Source organism: Pollachius pollachius (assembly GCF_949987615.1).
Source record: "Pollachius pollachius genome assembly, chromosome: 3".
Classification (NCBI taxonomy): Eukaryota; Metazoa; Chordata; class Actinopteri; order Gadiformes; family Gadidae; genus Pollachius; species Pollachius pollachius.
Window position 1 is genome coordinate 5,537,992 of NC_136936.1, and position 16,370 is coordinate 5,554,361.

At 47.7% G+C, this 16,370-nt stretch overlaps 2 protein-coding genes across 2 annotated transcripts in view; one reads left to right on the forward strand and one right to left on the reverse strand.

Annotated features, from left to right (window-relative positions):
- Positions 1–9,154, reverse strand: part of nek8 (NIMA-related kinase 8) — a 12,840-nt gene extending 3,686 nt beyond the window's left edge. The window contains exons 1-13 of the mRNA XM_079733229.1: positions 9,004–9,154; positions 8,186–8,391; positions 7,448–7,680; positions 6,960–7,091; positions 6,145–6,353; positions 5,512–5,591; positions 4,897–5,081; positions 4,241–4,388; positions 3,224–3,300; positions 2,811–2,928; positions 2,080–2,230; positions 973–1,136; positions 209–361 (exon numbers count right to left, since the gene is read on the reverse strand). Coding sequence (XP_079589355.1) covers positions 209–361; positions 973–1,136; positions 2,080–2,230; positions 2,811–2,928; positions 3,224–3,300; positions 4,241–4,388; positions 4,897–5,081; positions 5,512–5,591; positions 6,145–6,353; positions 6,960–7,091; positions 7,448–7,680; positions 8,186–8,391; positions 9,004–9,050 — 1,903 coding nt within the window. The 5' untranslated portion in view covers positions 9,051–9,154. The remainder of the gene's footprint in view (positions 1–208; positions 362–972; positions 1,137–2,079; positions 2,231–2,810; positions 2,929–3,223; positions 3,301–4,240; positions 4,389–4,896; positions 5,082–5,511; positions 5,592–6,144; positions 6,354–6,959; positions 7,092–7,447; positions 7,681–8,185; positions 8,392–9,003) is intronic.
- Positions 9,155–12,029: 2,875 nt separating this feature from the next.
- tlcd1 (TLC domain containing 1) lies at positions 12,030–16,347 on the forward strand. The gene is made up of 4 exons (XM_079731314.1): positions 12,030–12,693; positions 13,723–13,805; positions 14,636–14,718; positions 15,902–16,347. The coding sequence occupies exons 1-4, from the start codon at positions 12,500–12,502 to the stop codon at positions 16,310–16,312; spliced, it is 771 nt and encodes a 256-aa protein (XP_079587440.1). The 5' UTR covers positions 12,030–12,499; the 3' UTR covers positions 16,313–16,347.
- The last annotated feature ends 23 nt before the right edge of the window (positions 16,348–16,370 follow it).

The following is a 16,370-nucleotide window of genomic DNA, read 5'->3' on the forward strand; positions in this document are numbered from 1 at the left end:
AAAACATTTCAGGAAAGTCAAAAAGGGTGAGACAATCGAACACTGTAAAAAAAGAAAACACTAGAAAAGATTGATCCTATATTGCTACTCCAACCTTTTAAAGTGTACGAAAATGACAAAAATATGATATAATCTAATAATAATAATAAGATTGTTGCTAGCAATAATCTAATAATCTAATAAAATCGTGTTTCTCTGTCGCCCTCACCGGATCCGATGGCGAGGGAGAAGGCGTCGCCGCAGGCTGCCATGGCGATGCCCTGTAGCCCGGGCACCAGGAAGGGTACCCTGCTGTTCCGCCGCCAGCTGCAGCCCATCTGGCCGTGCTGGTTGCTGCCCAAGGTGAAGCACTCGCCCTTCTCTGCCCGGAGACACACCCACATGGAAACGGGTCAACAACGCTTAGGAACGGCTGAAGAGGTCACGAAACGAAATGAAACCAAACGTGAATAGTAACAAAATGGCTCTAATCTTTTCTGGCATCTCGACGAAGAATCATCGGTTTTTTAAGTTAAAACATGTTTCTGTTCTTTGTTTGAAGCGTCTATCAGTTTTTAGGTCGTTCATGTTCACCGCAGCATCTAAGAGAACGTTGAAGAGAGAATTGCAACACAAGTCAATCTCCTGAAATATTTAGTCAGAGCAATCAAGACAAAAATCCTGCTTCGATTTGTCATTTCATTTAGATTCTCCAAACTCCTTTACAGTGTGATCTGAGCGGTCTCATCAATATCTATAGATCTACAATATATAGATATAGATGTATATAGAAAGTAAGTCAATATACTTGATTCCTTCGATACAATCTTTGGATAAGAGCAGACACGGGCAGCGATAGCCCAGGATGTGGTTTTTGTTTTTGCACCTTTAGGAAGTGATAATCATGAGCTTAGGGCGTTGATGGTAGGTATTTATTTCTGGGGGTGGGGGGTGGGGGTAAGGCGCATGCGGTCTCCAGCGTCGTGGTTTTACCCGTGACGGCGATGGAGTGGGCGGTGCCGATGTCCACGTACACCATCCTCTCCACGCTGAGCGGCGCCGACCGCACCGCCGTGAACATGTGGACCTCCTCCACCTGGTCGCTCGCCCGGGCCTCCTCCCCCGCCACGATCAGGTCCAGGCCCAGCTTGTTGAACCTGTGGGGGGGGGGGGGGGGGAGACACCAGCGAGAGAGAGCGAAAGAGAGAGCGAGCAGCAGAAAAAGAGAGAGAGACACACTGACACGGACCACAACCACAACATGTGTGGTGAGAGAGAGAGGGAGAGGGAGCGGCCAATAGAAAAAGAGAGAGAGACGCAGACAGACAGACAGACAGACAGACAGAGAGAGAGAGAGAGAGAGAGAGAGAGAGTGAGACACACACACACACACAGCGGTCAGGATTTCAACGTGTGTGGGTTGAAGTCCAAGGTGCCAGCGGTGAGATTGAAGGGTTGTGACGAGACAAGGGAGAGACAGAGAAATAGAGCAGAACGAGAGCCCGACATATTTTCACCATGAGGTTTTGGTTTGAAACCCGGCCCACCCTGAGCGACAGGTATCTAACCACAGGTGTCTAAACACAGGTATCCCAGCAATGCAGCCGCCGCCGCTCTGAGCTCAGACAAGCTGCCCTGGTGCCGGCTGTCGCCCTAACTCACAGACAACAGCGCGCCCTGGGTGCCACGCCGGCCCCAGCGTTGATGTGTATAATCTGTCCTCTGATCCACCAGCGGCCGGGCCGTCCAACACCTGGTTCCCTGAGGCACGCTCCACTGTATCATTACGGGACGCGTGAGTGTGTGTTTATGAGAGAGAGAGAGAGAGAGAGAGAGAGAGAGAGAGAGAGAGAGAGAGAGAGAGAGAGAGAGAGAGACTGTGTTCACAGCGTTATTAAGAGACGTGAGTGTGTGTGTGTGTGTGTGTGTGTGTGTGTGTGTGTGTGTGTGTGTGTCTGCTTGTATGTATGAGAGAGAGAGAGAGAGAGTGTGTGTACACTGTGTTATTTAGAGATGTGTGAGTGTGACTGAGTGAGTGAGTGAGTGAGTAAGAGCGAGCGAGAGCGCGTTTGTTTGTGTAAATGATCTCGAATGATATACCTGTTGCTCCCACAGGCCAGAATGTTGTGCTGGGTGCTGATTATCATGGAGCAGTCCACGGCGCACAGCACCTTGTGGGCCTCGAAGCCCGCAGGCACGGCCACCTGCTGGGGGGAGGAGTGGGAGTCCAGGGAGCCCAGCCCCAGGCGACCTAGAGGGGTGACGTGAGGGATGGGAGGATGGAAGAGATAAGGCAGAGAGCCCCGGGACAACCTAGATGGACGTCACCTGTGTTGAACTGCAAGGAAAATCAGTTGTGACGGCGTTCTCACTGAATGTGTGCATGTGTGTGCATGTGTTTGTATTTGTGTGCGCGTGTGTGCATGTGTGCGTGTGCGGGGATTACAGACTGTGTGAAATGTTATCTAGCTCGTAACTTACTTACGTATGCAATATTATGGCGTATTTAAGTATTTAGCATGAGACCAAAACGTAGGCGGTATTTTGATTGCATCTGTGAGCGTTTAATTGGATTGAGGACAAAATGGGAAAAAAGGGACACTAGTGCATGTGTGTGAGTGAAAACATTCACTAGGACATCATTGGGGGACCATTTACAAGCTGGTGTCAGCCAGAATAACATGATTACGCTCTAAATGAGGCAATGTCTATCAGACTTGGATGAGAAAAGAACCAAGATACTGAATTTTGCACATCACTTCATAAATTCGCTGCATAGGTGAATAAAACGACAGTGGAAATGAGATACATTTAAATTCAGGGTGGCTCACCATTGTCTCCTCGACCCCACGCGAACACTTCTCTCTCATTGGTCACAGCAAGCACATGGGACGCCCCACAGGAGACCTGCACCAGCTCGTAGCCCAGCAGGGCCTCCACTATCTTGGGCTAGAGACAGGCGACATGAGGGGAGAACATGGATCTCACCCCGAGATCATTTTTCACTTTTCTACTTTACACTTTTCTGTTAAACACTCTTCAAGTCATCACCCCAAGTCATCCTTAATCGATTTATGTCATTTTCTTAGGAATACATTCTTCAAATCTTTCCATTGAGAGCACATTAGAACAACAATCCCGTCATCACACGCAAATCTGGACCTACTGAAGAAAACAACGTAGTGCACGTAAACCAAAGGTGAACTCTGACGTGAACCCCCTTCACTGCCCCAGGACACCTCACCTGGGTGACGTCGTTGAAGCTGCCGTGACCAAGGCAGCCGTTGCTCCCGCTGCCAAACGTCATGATGATGCCTCTGTCTGCCCGGGTGAAAGTGAAAGTTAGAGTCAGGGGGATTAGCGGGACTATTAGTCCCTGAGTGGAGGTGTGATAGTTATGTGGACCCTCACAAAGTGTATAATCCCTGACAAGGGATTATATGACAACACTAATCTGCCTTCGCAGCAGAGAAGAGTTGGGGGAGGATGGATAGAATGGGGGGCTTGGAGGAGGGGGCTGAAGAGTGAATACATTCTGCAATCCTGAGCTATCTGCTGTCAACGGGGGAGTAATGGCCGCTTCCTGTAGGAGACACAGAGGGGTCTTTGACCCTCGACCTCATGGGGAAATGCTGGACTGTACGGCACACGGCGGAGCTCAGAGGATAGGTTTTTTTACGTGGGTGTTGCGATGAGAAATGTGTATACCAGTGGATTTAATCACTCCTACGGAGCTCTTCCCAACCCAAATGTCAAGATTTAGATTAAACTATTTAATCGTTTTAGGTATAATAGCTGGAGTCACTCTTGAAAGGCGTTGGTTGTGTGTAAAATAATAAGGGGATTATGTTGAGGTATAAGAAGAGGTGTATGTTCTGCTGCTTACGAGATAGGGTTAGGGGAAAAGGTGACATTACAGGCGTAAATACTGTAGGTAGAACACTGTAAGTAAGTAAGCTCTCAGTATTATCGTCTTGCTAATACTAAAGCCTCCTTGCAAGTTTGTGGTGGGATTGGTTTAAAAAATGTTAGATGTGGAAGTGATTCATGGTAATGGATGGATTAAATAGTGGAAGTAAGTGATCATGTCCGCACTTTGATATTGCTTTGTGTGCCTGTGTGTGCGTGTGTGTGTGTTAGTGTGTGCGAGAGTATGCGTCTTTGCCGTGCGTGTTATGAGTGATGTGAGCCACAGGTCATAAGTCATTACAGCAGCAACAGTTCTATACTGGGCCCCGGTAAAGAGGAAGGTCCGGCCAACCGGTCATGCAGGTGGTGAAGAGGTCCCCGCAGGCCACAGACTTGATGGTGACCCCAGATTGGCCCTCCAGGAAGCGGGAGATGAACTGGGGTTGCATGGGGTCCACGCCGCCGGGGAGGCTGGGCTCGCCGCAGCCTACGGACGGGACCTGCCACCGCACACACACACATCACAGATCTCCTTTCACTGTCCTGCTGTGATCTACCTTTAGTTGGCTTGGGTCGCACCGTTACCTGTTGACTTGTTTGCACGGGAGGGCGGATGGCGCAGACATTTCTTGGCTTAATCGTGACTTCTACTTGTGGTTTGCTAATGTGCATATAATGAATGATGTATATATTATGAACATGGAACTTCGAGACCACCATCAGCATCAGCAGTATTTCACTATTTATATTTAGTCATTAAAAAGGTGCGTTGATTGACTCACAAAGCAACCTGCGAGTACATGAACGGGTTATTTGGTAGCGGGTAGGGATAGCTACGGTAAGGTATCTTATACGAGGACGAGCAAAGAAATACCCTCGCCACCACACGCTCCTGTCAGGGGGGTTGTGTGAAGCCACACAACCCCAGGCACAGTAGACCAGTTTCTCTCTCCCGACCTGCTTGCAGTCAACGAGGTGATGAAGGCGAGAAAGCCCGGCCGGACTCACCTCCCAGGTGATGAGCCGGCCCGACCGCGTGACCCCCATCCTCTGGGTGCGTCCCAGGGTCACCTGCAGCACCTCCGTGTTCAGCATGGGCAGGCGCAGCGGGGCGGAGATGCCGCTGCCCCAGGTATAGACCGAGGACAGGGGCAGCGTGTGCACCTTGCCCGGGCCCAGCCCCATGGCTCCGTCTGAGGGGGGGGGGGGGGGAGAAAGGCGGGGACATCCATGAGACCGTCTCACAAGGGGAACGCTGGTATCAGCAGGAGGGGGGGATCTTTAGGTATCGCACGATTCGATTGATTGGTTGATGAGGTACACAGGCGTGCTCATTCCGGGGTTTGCTATGTTGTGTGCCGCGAAAGGAGCCGTGGCAAATGATGGCATGAAAGCACCATGAAAAAAAAAAATCGACTGATTGCAATAATGTCAAGACATGAAGAAGAACCAAACACAAAAGGGAAAAGATGCAAAATAGAAATACAACAAAAAATGTTGGTGTGAATTGGAACGATTTTTGTAAGTTGTGAAACGATTCAGCATCATAGAAGATGAGCATTGCAATTCTGACATGGATGGATTTCCCCCCCGTCCTGAGTTCACACTGTCACTGGGCCCTACCTCTTGACCTGGAGCCAGGGATCCTTCCACCCGGCCTACCGTGGGGGCCGTGCTGAACGCTGGAAAGGGGTTTCTCTATTCTGGAGGATGAAGGGGAATGGGGGAAAACAGGGGGGTCAGTTCTCTATATTGAGATTCCTGGCCCCAGGTACATGTACCCTAAAAGGTACCTCAGCAGGTTTCAGAGGGTAAGATGTTTTTATAACTATAACAAAAAGGACTATTTCAAATTTGAATATTTGTTGACTTTGTTAGAAGTATGCCTCAGCCACTTCCATTTAAAAAAAACTAGGCCACTAGCATATTAATAATAATGATATGAAACTAGAATAGTATAAATTATTAATATAAGTTCCAAATATCCCAAAAACTTTGGTGTCGATGAAGGGTAGTTCAGCTCTCTGACGGGGCTGTGGGGGGAACATGAGATGAAACATATACATTCTTTGAGCATTAGTTTAAACTTTTCCAGAATTTTTCTATTGATCACATACAAAGTCAAGCATGTAAAACTGCAGTGAAATACTTACTTTGCCAAGGCCTTCGACAATCAATTCTGCGAGCTTCAACAATAAATGTTGATGATGAATTGAATACAAACTAATCATGGGTAAAAACAATTAGAAGTATCACCGGCGCATCTTGACGTTGCCTATGTCGGTGTAGAGGTTGAGCAGCGGTCGGATGCACACGGGGAGGGCCATGATCTCGTTGAGCTGGGGTCTCTTGGAGGGGTCCAGGTTCAGCATGTTGAGCACCAGCCCCCTCAGCTCGGGGCTGTAGCGGTCCGAGATCGGGGCGAAGGTTCCGCTCATGATCTTCAGAACCAGAGCGGGCAGATTCTGCAAGACACCCGGCGCCGACTTCTTACACCGGATCAGGGTGGGTGAAACCTTTACATCATCGACGTCTAGTATTTCTACCAAAGTATACCGTTCAATTAGTGAAACGATCTGAACACTAATGAGGAGGGTTTGGATCCCCGACACACACAGCGTGGCTAATCATTATCACACGAGCTTTAACGGAAAACACTTCAAACGCCCATGATGAAAAGGAGATGAAATCTGCAGAGCTAATCTATGAAAGTTTAGACTAGACCATTTAAGACTAATAAGCAAAGGAGTGTGTGTGTGTGTGTACATCCATGAATCTGCGTGCATGTATGTGTGTGTGAGTGCATTTGTGTACGTGTGTTTGTGTGCGTGCGTGCCTGCGTGCGTGTATCTGTGTGTGTGTGTTTGTTTGTGTGTGTGTCCATGCATGTGCGCGTTTGCGTATGTCTATGGTTGTTTGTATGTGTGCGTTCGTTTGTGCGCGTGCGTGTGTGCGTATGTTTGTGTGTGCGTGCGTGTCTCTGTGTGTGTGTTGTGTGAGCGTGCATGTGTCTCTGAGTGTGCGTGGGTCTGTGTGTGTGTGTGTGTGAGCGTGCGTGTGTTTTCCAGTACCGCGGCCTCGAAGGCCCTCTTGAGGCTGGCCAGCTCGTACATGACGCAGCCCAGAGCCCAGATGTCACTCTTCTGGTTGTAGGGCTTCCCCTCGCACAGCTCTGGAGAGATGTAGCAGGGGGTGCCCACCACCTGACGCCGGGACACACGGAGAGGAGCTCTCATTAGTGCTCATCATGATTATTAGCATAAAAAAATGGACAATCCATAACCCTTTTTTAATTTGCATACTGGCACACTTCCTATTTTGCACTTCAATATTTTTGGATTACGATTTATTTTGTATGTGTTTTTTCTCAAAGGTCTTTGTAAATATCCTGCACATTAGTTATTTTTTTATTTTGTATGTCTCTTTCTTTACATCACCAACACACTGGGACACGTCCCTTCCTTGTGCGTTAAACTACACGTAATGAGACTCATTGTCGTTCTTGGGGTTCTGATCCCAGTGCGGCGGCGCGCACGTCGGGTTCTCAAACCCAGCTCACCGTGTATGCCTTGCTCTTGCTCACGAGGATCTTCGAGATGCCGAAGTCTCCGATCTTGACGATCATCTGGTGCTTGTCCAGCAGGATGTTCTGGGTCTTGAGGTCGCGGTGCAGGATCAGCTTGTTGTGCACGTGGTACATGGCCAGCAGGATCTGCACGAAGAAGTGCAGGATGGTGTCCTCGTCCAGCAGGGAGTTGCAGCGCTTCTGGATGTAGTCCGCCAGGGTGCCCCCTGGTGGTCGGTGCAGACATTATCATCGCCGTCACGAGGTCACATGGATGACGTAAGAGTCCCATCATCGATGCAGCCGTTAAGATCACTATCGTCCTACCGCGACTTGGATAAAAGTGTCGGCTAAATGCCCTAACTGTAAATGTATCATGTTGTATGTGTCACATGGATGATGTACACGTCACACATAATGACTTGCCTGCTTGAATAGAATGAAATACAAAAGAAACAAAATACTAAAGTATTTTACTCTACAGACATCATAGTGCATCAAATTACCCCCCCCCCCCCCCCCCCCCTTCCCCCTCCACACACACGAAAAAGACCCCTAAAAAGGTGTGACACCAAATAACTAACTCTTAAGTGCTATTTATGCCTACCAGGCACATATGACACACAGTGTGTCCATGACATTACAGACCCGGAGAACTGTGGGAACGCAGCACTGAGCGAGTGTGTAATAAGCGACAGGAAAGGGGAATGACGTCTACATGAAAAGCTATACCTGGCGCATACTCCATGGCTATCATCAGGGCCTTGTCCTCCAGGAAGTTCTCATAGTACTCTATGATGTTGGGGTGGTTGAGCAGCTTGAGGACCTGGCACTCGTTCTGAGCGGAGAGGCGCTCGTCGCGCGTCATCTGCTCCACGGGGATCTCCTTGAGGATGACGGCCGCGCCGTCGCCGCGTCGGCGGCAGAGGTGCACGATGCTGTGATGTGATGGAGAGATGAAAGTGTTTTAGCGGATGGATTCGTAGGCACCTTAAGTTTTGAGTGTGTGCATGATGAGCACTAGATCGCTTCACATCTGGCATCTTACGCAATGCCATCTAGTGTTATGCAATAGGTGTATGCGTTTAGGAATATATGTTTATTAGATGTCTTGATCGTTTTAAAATACTAAGTGGGGATATTGTCAAGGAACATTAGCCTAGAGGCCCTAGGCGGTAGTTTAGTAAGATAGATAAATAAAAAGGCTTTCGACTTGGTTCATGAATTGGGTTAATTATATACTACAATACGATAATGATGATGATGATGATGATCAAATGTAAAACATAACCAAAACAATGAAATGCCACCTGGTTTTGAGGCATTTGAATTTTAACGAACACCGATTATCTTTGTATATGTACATCTGTTGTCGAAAGACAGAATGGGGATTTGGGAGAAAGTTTTCCATGGCCGTAGAAGACGACCGCATCGCATCACTTTCTGTGGAAGACGAGCGTTTTATTTCTTCCCCACGGCTCATTATAATCAGCAAATAGAAGTGCCGGTGTGGTAATAGCGTCGTTAAATGCAAACGAGTTTCGATTTACCCGAAAGCTCCTCTCCCGACCACTTTAATCTTTTCATACTTCTCCATCGCTGCTTTCGGGGTTCAACATTTCCGTCGTCTCCACGGCAACAAGCCCCTCCTCCTACATGGAGCGGCTATGGACAAACATAATACCAAGTGGTACTTGTTCGCAGACAAAACCAGCCTCACAATCACTCTCCTGAATGGTGCCCTATAGTCACTTACTCTCCGGTTAAAATAAGTATTTGATAGACAGACAGACAGGCAGGCAGAAAGAACGACAGACAGACAAATGGACAGACAGACACTGTTGTGTGTGCGTTTTGGTAATATGGCAGATTCCGGAGCGGGCAGGTAGTTCTCCTGTCTAGACGGCTGCTTATTAAGGTGATAAGCTGCAGAATGGAGGCTCCATGACTACCGTTTCCCCTCTCCTCCATGACGGTGGTCATAATAAATGCTTTGAGTGCCAACAAAGGCTGGCCTGTGTTGTTTTGCTGGCAGTCACCACACAATTATCCCCCTTCTGAAGTAATACATCAACACACCCACATTCACTATATTAAGGATATTCATTTACTATCATTTGCCGGTATTTTAATGGTAGGTAAAGACAGGCGGGAAGACAAGATTGCGGGAGAATTAAATATAATGTAAGTGAACTTTCTCAGGAGGTCAGTGCCTGTACCAATAATGGAAATTAAAGTCCTGTGTGTAACCTTCTGAACCAGGTCTGGCTCTCCACAGACCGGCTTGGTGACATACTTGGCTTTTTATGATGGATTGCACGTGATTTGTCTGAGGCTGTCAGTGTGTTGGAATGCACCGTGGAGGCATACAGGTAACAGACTGAAACCAGCGGCGTTCCTTCATCCTTCCTCTGAAACCTCTGCATATATACCCCACCGCACGTTCTCACATCACCATGCTGTGGTGGTGGTGGTAGTGGTCTCTTCTATGTGTGTGTCCTACATGGTTCTGTTCTGCTTACAAAGAGGGAACCAGACCCGAAGAACGTCAAGCTTATCGCCACCCTGAAACCAGAAACCTGTTCTCTGAGAGAGATATATCTGCTGGTTTTGTTCATGTGTGTTGGGTTTCTGTTTGCTCTGAAAAGACATGCAAGTTCATTCCGGGACACGATTCTCATCTGAACCTCAGCAGGCTCGGTCATTAGGAACCGCCACTGCATCAAAACAACATGGAGGATAATGTCGGTTGGAATGCCTTCAAGTATACCCATAACTTCTCCCATAGAGCCACAATGCAAAGCTTGTACTAAGACAGGCCTTCGTTAATGTTTGGCGGTTTACAGCCTATTAGGATTCCCAAGAAAACCTATTAACCCCCAGTGCCGGATGATCAAAGGTAGGCCTACATGCTACCCTGGCTTGAGGCAACCGCTGTCAAACTGTGAAGAATCTCCGGGTCATAAAACTGTCACCAAGTTCCCAGATCCTTTCGAAATACAATCCATGCAAATAGAACAGTTTTATTAACACCTCGTCCACGTCTATATCATATAATACGTCCTCAGATTATATATACACACTATATATGTAATAACTATTCTAATAAAGACCTACATCCTTGTCATGTCTTATTTCAAATTTATGTCAGTTTAAAACTGTTTAATAATTTAATGGTTTTCTACCGGGTAAGTAGACCAACTTGGATTGGTAGGGTAATACAATTTAATGAGCATTCTCCCAAGACTAAAACTCTATCTCTTAGGGGTAAGACTAACAATTAGCAGGAACTATGGGGAAACTGACATTAATAACTGTGATTAAGATTCATTCAACCCGTTGTAAAGTATTAAGAAAATAGTAATAATTGCAGGGATAATACCGAAAATCCATACGGGCATACAAGCTCCATCAATTTTTAAGATTCAAGATGAATACTAACCTATCGTCCTACTGAGTAGTAACGAGATATAATGCAAGAACAGACATGATCAAGCTATAACTTATTGATATAGCACTTGAAATGATAAACAACACAATGTGATGGGCATGCAACATTGCAACCGTACCCTACTGTGCTATTTTACCATACAATGCCCTTTTGTGATCACAATCTTGCAAAGACACACATGCTCTATCTTCAAAAAAAAAATCTTGCGTAAGCAAATTTCCTCGCCCATGTGGTTTTAGTGAGCGAATCTGTGCTACTAGGCTTTACAAGAGAACTCAGTGTGCCTTTAAACTTCAATGAGGCTTTGCTGCCATCTGGCGGTGGGGCAATCACATGACAGTCCATTTATCAGATAAGTTGCAGCTGTTGTAGAAGTAGCTCCATCATCGATGTGATCGATATTCACAATAAAATGTGACTTGGTTGAAGTGGCCCAAGGGATATAAAAAGATGTAAGTAGCATTGAACTCACTTAAAGTGTAACCGCGTGTAACGGTCACTTCACACATATCTACGTACATAAACGAAAACAGAAGCAGAGGTGCTTGGCAACAGTGATAAGCAAAGCCATATAGGTAGTTAGGCTCCGAGCCGGACTCTCTCTAAAAGGCTATGTTTAGGCTTACATCAGAAATTTAATGTACAGGATCTAATGCGTTGCCAGGATCTTATTTCCTAGTTGTTCGTCCCTTGGAGGGGCCAGCCGTGGGTAATTACTGCCGTGTTTATAGTCTCCAGCGACTAGCTAGTTCTCCTGTTGGCCATCAAGGGGAGGGGGTTTCATCTGTAATGTGACACTTTCAGACTCACCCGTACTCGCTGAAATCACCATGTGTGATTTACCCAACTGTTGTATAACACCGAACGAGTTAAATTATACACTAGGACAAAAGTGACTTAGTATTACCGCTAAACATTGAAAGGCACTGCATTATTTCATCGAAGTCTATTTCAGTCCGAATTGGTATGTTCTGATTGGTTTGCTCTACTTTGTGAAATGTGTAGTAGAGTACACAGAGAGAGACGGCCCCTCCTTGAATCCGTGGTTTTCTCAAGGCAGGCCAACGCCCACTAGTCTCTCTCTGTCTCCACCACTCCCCTTCCACTCTGTCACTCAGGCTAAGGGGGGGGCAGCTACACACACAGCACAGGGAGAGAAGGAAACACTAAAAAGAGCCACATGTTGGAGCCACAAGCCTCTTCCCCCAGCCCCAGCCCGCCTCCCTCTTCAGCCTCAGCAAGCTGACCACGTCAGGAGCTGCTATACCGCCCTGTGGAGGAGCGTGAAGACGACCACGGGACTTTTGTGTTGTTGTGAAAGGCAACCGGTGACGGTGAGGCCACAAGGGAGAAACTTCACCACCCTCCTCTGCTCCCCAGACCGCTGGAAAGCCCAGCAAGAGGCCCCGCCCCGCCCATCCGACCGCGTCTGACGACAGGCGGCCGTGGAGAGAGACGCCTCCGGACACAGACACTAGTGTGACATCGTTGAGAGCGGCAGAGCGACAGAGAGGAAGGAGGAGGACGCCGCAGAGAAGAGGAAGGAGAAGTTAAAAAGCCAAGAGAAGGAGCGGGGGGGGGGGTTGGCCGAGAGGATGGAGGTGCTGCTGAACCACCCTTGTGCGGTGGTGCTGGTGTGCGCTCTGCTGTTCAGGGTGGTGCACCGCCTGCTGCAGAACCTGCCGGTGCCGAAGGTGGTGCGCGGGGAAGAGTTCCGCGCCTGGAAGTGGAAGAACCTGTCGGTGTCTCTGGTGCACTCCCTGCTCACTGGTGCCTGGGCCCTGAGCTGGTAAGTGCCCCCACAGTTGGCTCACCATGAACCATTGTTCATTCACTTTAAACGGCTGCACATGATCTGTGGTTGTGTGTCGGTGTGTGGTTGTGTGTGTGTATGTGTGTGTGTTTGTGTGTCAGTAACAGCCCGTGCCACAGAGCGTCTGCAGACAGGGAAGGGGTGAGGAGAGACAATGGCATAACCAAGTGTGGGGGGGGGGGAGGGGGAGGGTTTGGGGGGGGGGTGTCACAGTTTGACCCAACACACAAAGCGCCCCTCAGTGTTTACTTCCTGACGTCTCCTCTCCTGGAATCACTCAGGGTGTGGGCCCTGTTTTTCTGGCTTGGTTTCCCCCCTCGTGCGGCCGTTGGGTTTATATCACTGAGCTGTGTTCGTACTTGTAGGAAGATCTGAAAAACGAGAGGGAACACAAGCTCTTAGCCCAATCAAACGGTTGAACAGGAAAAACCTGCCCGTCAGTAATGCAGAGAAAGTACAATTGGGTGAAAGGATCTCCTGGGTGGAGTCAAAGTAGATGTGTCATGTTTTAATGTGTTATGTTTGGTATTTGTAACATCAAGGCCAGTTCTCTACTAGTACTCTACTGCACTGGATACAGTCAAATAAGGGAAAGAGATCAAGGAAACTGCTTCAGATTTTTATATATTGTATATATGTTGCATCATCACTTCTAAAGAGGTGTTCAAGTTAGCCATTAACCTCACTCTTTCATTCATTCATATTTGAGCAAGGAGGGAGGAAGCACGACTTAACCTCTTCCCTTCACTGCTCCACAATACATATCCTACCATACAGGCTGATAGCAATACCATTATTACAACTACTTCAACTCTTACGTTTTCACAAAGTTTGGTCAGCACCATTACCACTACAGCTGTTAGTATTTCAACAGCTACTCCTACAACAACCCCCGCTGTACCTTCAAGGAGGCGTGTTTTTAAGATGTTTTGGTTTTTAGTCGGGCTTTGTGTGGAAGGAACGCTTGTAGAGCTGTCTAGCAACACCTTGTTTCCCTCCCCCCAGTGTGCTGATATATCCAGAGACGGTGCACAACCTGCACTCCTACTTCGTCCCGTTGTCGTACCTACTCGTCTGCGTCTCAACAGGTCAGTGGCTACAGCCTCCAGAGAAGGCCTTCCAAACAACCTCTATCCTGATTGGACCAAAGCCATCTCATTGTATCCATATGACATGTCACTATGAATCATCCACAGGGGTTCTCGAACAGGGTAACTTCTGCCAATAGCTTTGCAAGACACCTAGGTGAAGATTTGTTTGCCGTTATGAGACTCAAATAGAGAACAAGTGAATATCAACGGCACAGGCTCCAGCAGATGGATGCCAGCATGGAAATTCCCAAGAGACTTGTGGTGTTGTGCACCCGTATTTTGTAATGACTCACAAAACAGATGACACCTTCCGCCACCCACCAACAATAGCCTCAGGTCCCAGGATAACAGAGCGGCCGTAGTACACTCACAGACGATGCAAATACCCTCAACTAAAACCACTAAGCTCTCAACCACTTGGTGGAAGAGAGGGCGGGACTTAATGCAATCATCAAGGGTAATAATGCTGGCCTATTCCGGTGACCAAGGGCTCGTGGTGGGCGTCGACTGCCTACTCAAGGATTGTGTGTCTGTGTGTTTGTTGTCACTATGAAAACACGAGTCTGTGGAGACCCACGCTAACAACCATACACAAGGGGTCCGATGTGAAGGAGCCTTATATGAGGCAGGGCGTGGGCCCGTGCAGACGTCCCCACAGTGCCTCCGTTATCTCCACTGCTCAACAATGCATGCCAAACAGCTTATCAAGGGGGTCGCCATGATGACATCATGTTATGCAACATAAGTCTGTCCAGAGAACTAATGATGTGATAATTAGCTTAAAAATCAAATGTATAATCTTACTCTGTCTGTTTTTCCACCCATAGGGTACTTTGTACAGGATGCAGGTGACATCATTCTAACCGGTCATGCTAGAGGATCATGGGAGTTCCTAGTTCATCACACACTGGTGAGGTCACACACAGAGCAGTGGTGTGTGTGTGTGTATGTGTGTGTATGTATCTGTGTATAGATTACATTTTTTGGCTTCGTTTTTCAAATGTTCAGGGGGCAATTTGAATCCTGTTGGTTTTTTTAATTTGTTAATATTGCTGAGTTAATATTTGTTTGTTTGTTTGTTAATATTTGTACTTCTGTGTACAGGCCACCCATAGGGCAAAGTAACCTGTTTTAATATTAGCGGTTGGTCCTATTTACATCCCTCATAGCACCAGCATGATCAATGTGTACTTGCTTGATTAGTTGTGTGTATACTGGTGCACTACCATACCCAGATCAAACACAGCCATCATTAATGTTATGAGCTGCTCCTGTATTTCACACACTGTGAAAACGGCCCATATAATGGGCGGTACCCTCATAGTACTACCTGATGCCCGGCATAACGTGCAATGTCAATCAGCTTTTCACAAACTCTACTGTATTTATAAACAAATGTGTGGAACAGAAGCCACACAACACGACAAGCATACAAAGGGTACAGCACTATAGTGAGCCCTGAACAGAAGGCACACTCACAATCTCAGGAAGCAGTCTTGCGGTATAAGCGCGGTATAAACAGGGAAATGGGTACTATAGATAATAACTAAGGGTTCACAGTGTTTTAGTGTCTTGTGAACGACATTTCCTACGGAAAGGCCCATAACACTAAGTTATATTTTGACATCAAGTTAGATGAATAACTTTTATAACACATTATAAACCATTCCTCTTTCGGATTAGCACAACATTTCTCCTGTAACCCAATAGTGTAAAGTTGCTGAAAGCATGAGAAACATTAACACAGTGCAAGAAAAAAGGGACGTAGAGCAAGAGAGTGATAACCATACCAATCTCTACCCCGGGTTGCTGGGATTTTATTAGCTGACCTTTCTTAACATGCTCATGTCCACACATTCTTCCATCACTTCTACCACACACATTACCATCGCACGCTTTTTCCACCATGAGTCCACCGTCAAATGTCTGAAGTCTGAACCATGTAGCACCTTGTCACTCGTGTGTGTGTGTGTGTGTGTGTGTGTGTGTGTGTGTGTGTGTGTGTGTGTGTGTGTGTGTGTGTGTGTGTGTGTGTGTGTGTGTGTGTGTGTGTGTGTGTGTGTGTGCGCGCGCGCGTGCGTGTCCGTCCACAGGTCATCTGGTGTTTCGGGTACGCCCTCTTCACCAAGCTCTACGTGTCGGGCGCGGTGGTGGCGCTCTTCGTGGAGGTCAACAGCGTCACCCTACACTTGAGGCTGATGCTAAAGCTAGCCGAACAGATGTCCTCGCCGGCCTTCCGGGTCAACAAAATGCTCAACCTCTTCACCTACGTGTTCTTCCGGCTGAGCGCCCAGGGCTACCTGACCTGGTACATCGTGTACAACTACTCGTGGTTGGACCACGCCAGCTTCTTCCTGGCCGCCATGGTGCTGATGAACGGCATGATCCTGGTCTACTTTTACCGGCTGCTGCGAGCCGACTTTTGCCCCCGCCCCAAACGCACGGGCACGCAAAACGGAACGCACAAACCCGCCCCAATGACTCAGAAGTTCCTCACCGATTGATCGGGTCGGGGAGGGGGATGTTGTCCTGCTGTATTTCTGTGAGGGGGGGATGGGCGGG

Coding starts and splice junctions, on each gene's coding strand:
- tlcd1 (XM_079731314.1), top strand. CDS start 12,500: ATGGAGGTGCTGCTGAACCACCCTTGTGCGGTGGTGCTGGTGTGCGCT. Junction 12,694..13,722: donor GGTGCCTGGGCCCTGAGCTG/GTAAGTGCCCCC, acceptor CCCTCCCCCCAG/TGTGCTGATATATCCAGAGA. Junction 13,806..14,635: donor ACTCGTCTGCGTCTCAACAG/GTCAGTGGCTAC, acceptor TTCCACCCATAG/GGTACTTTGTACAGGATGCA.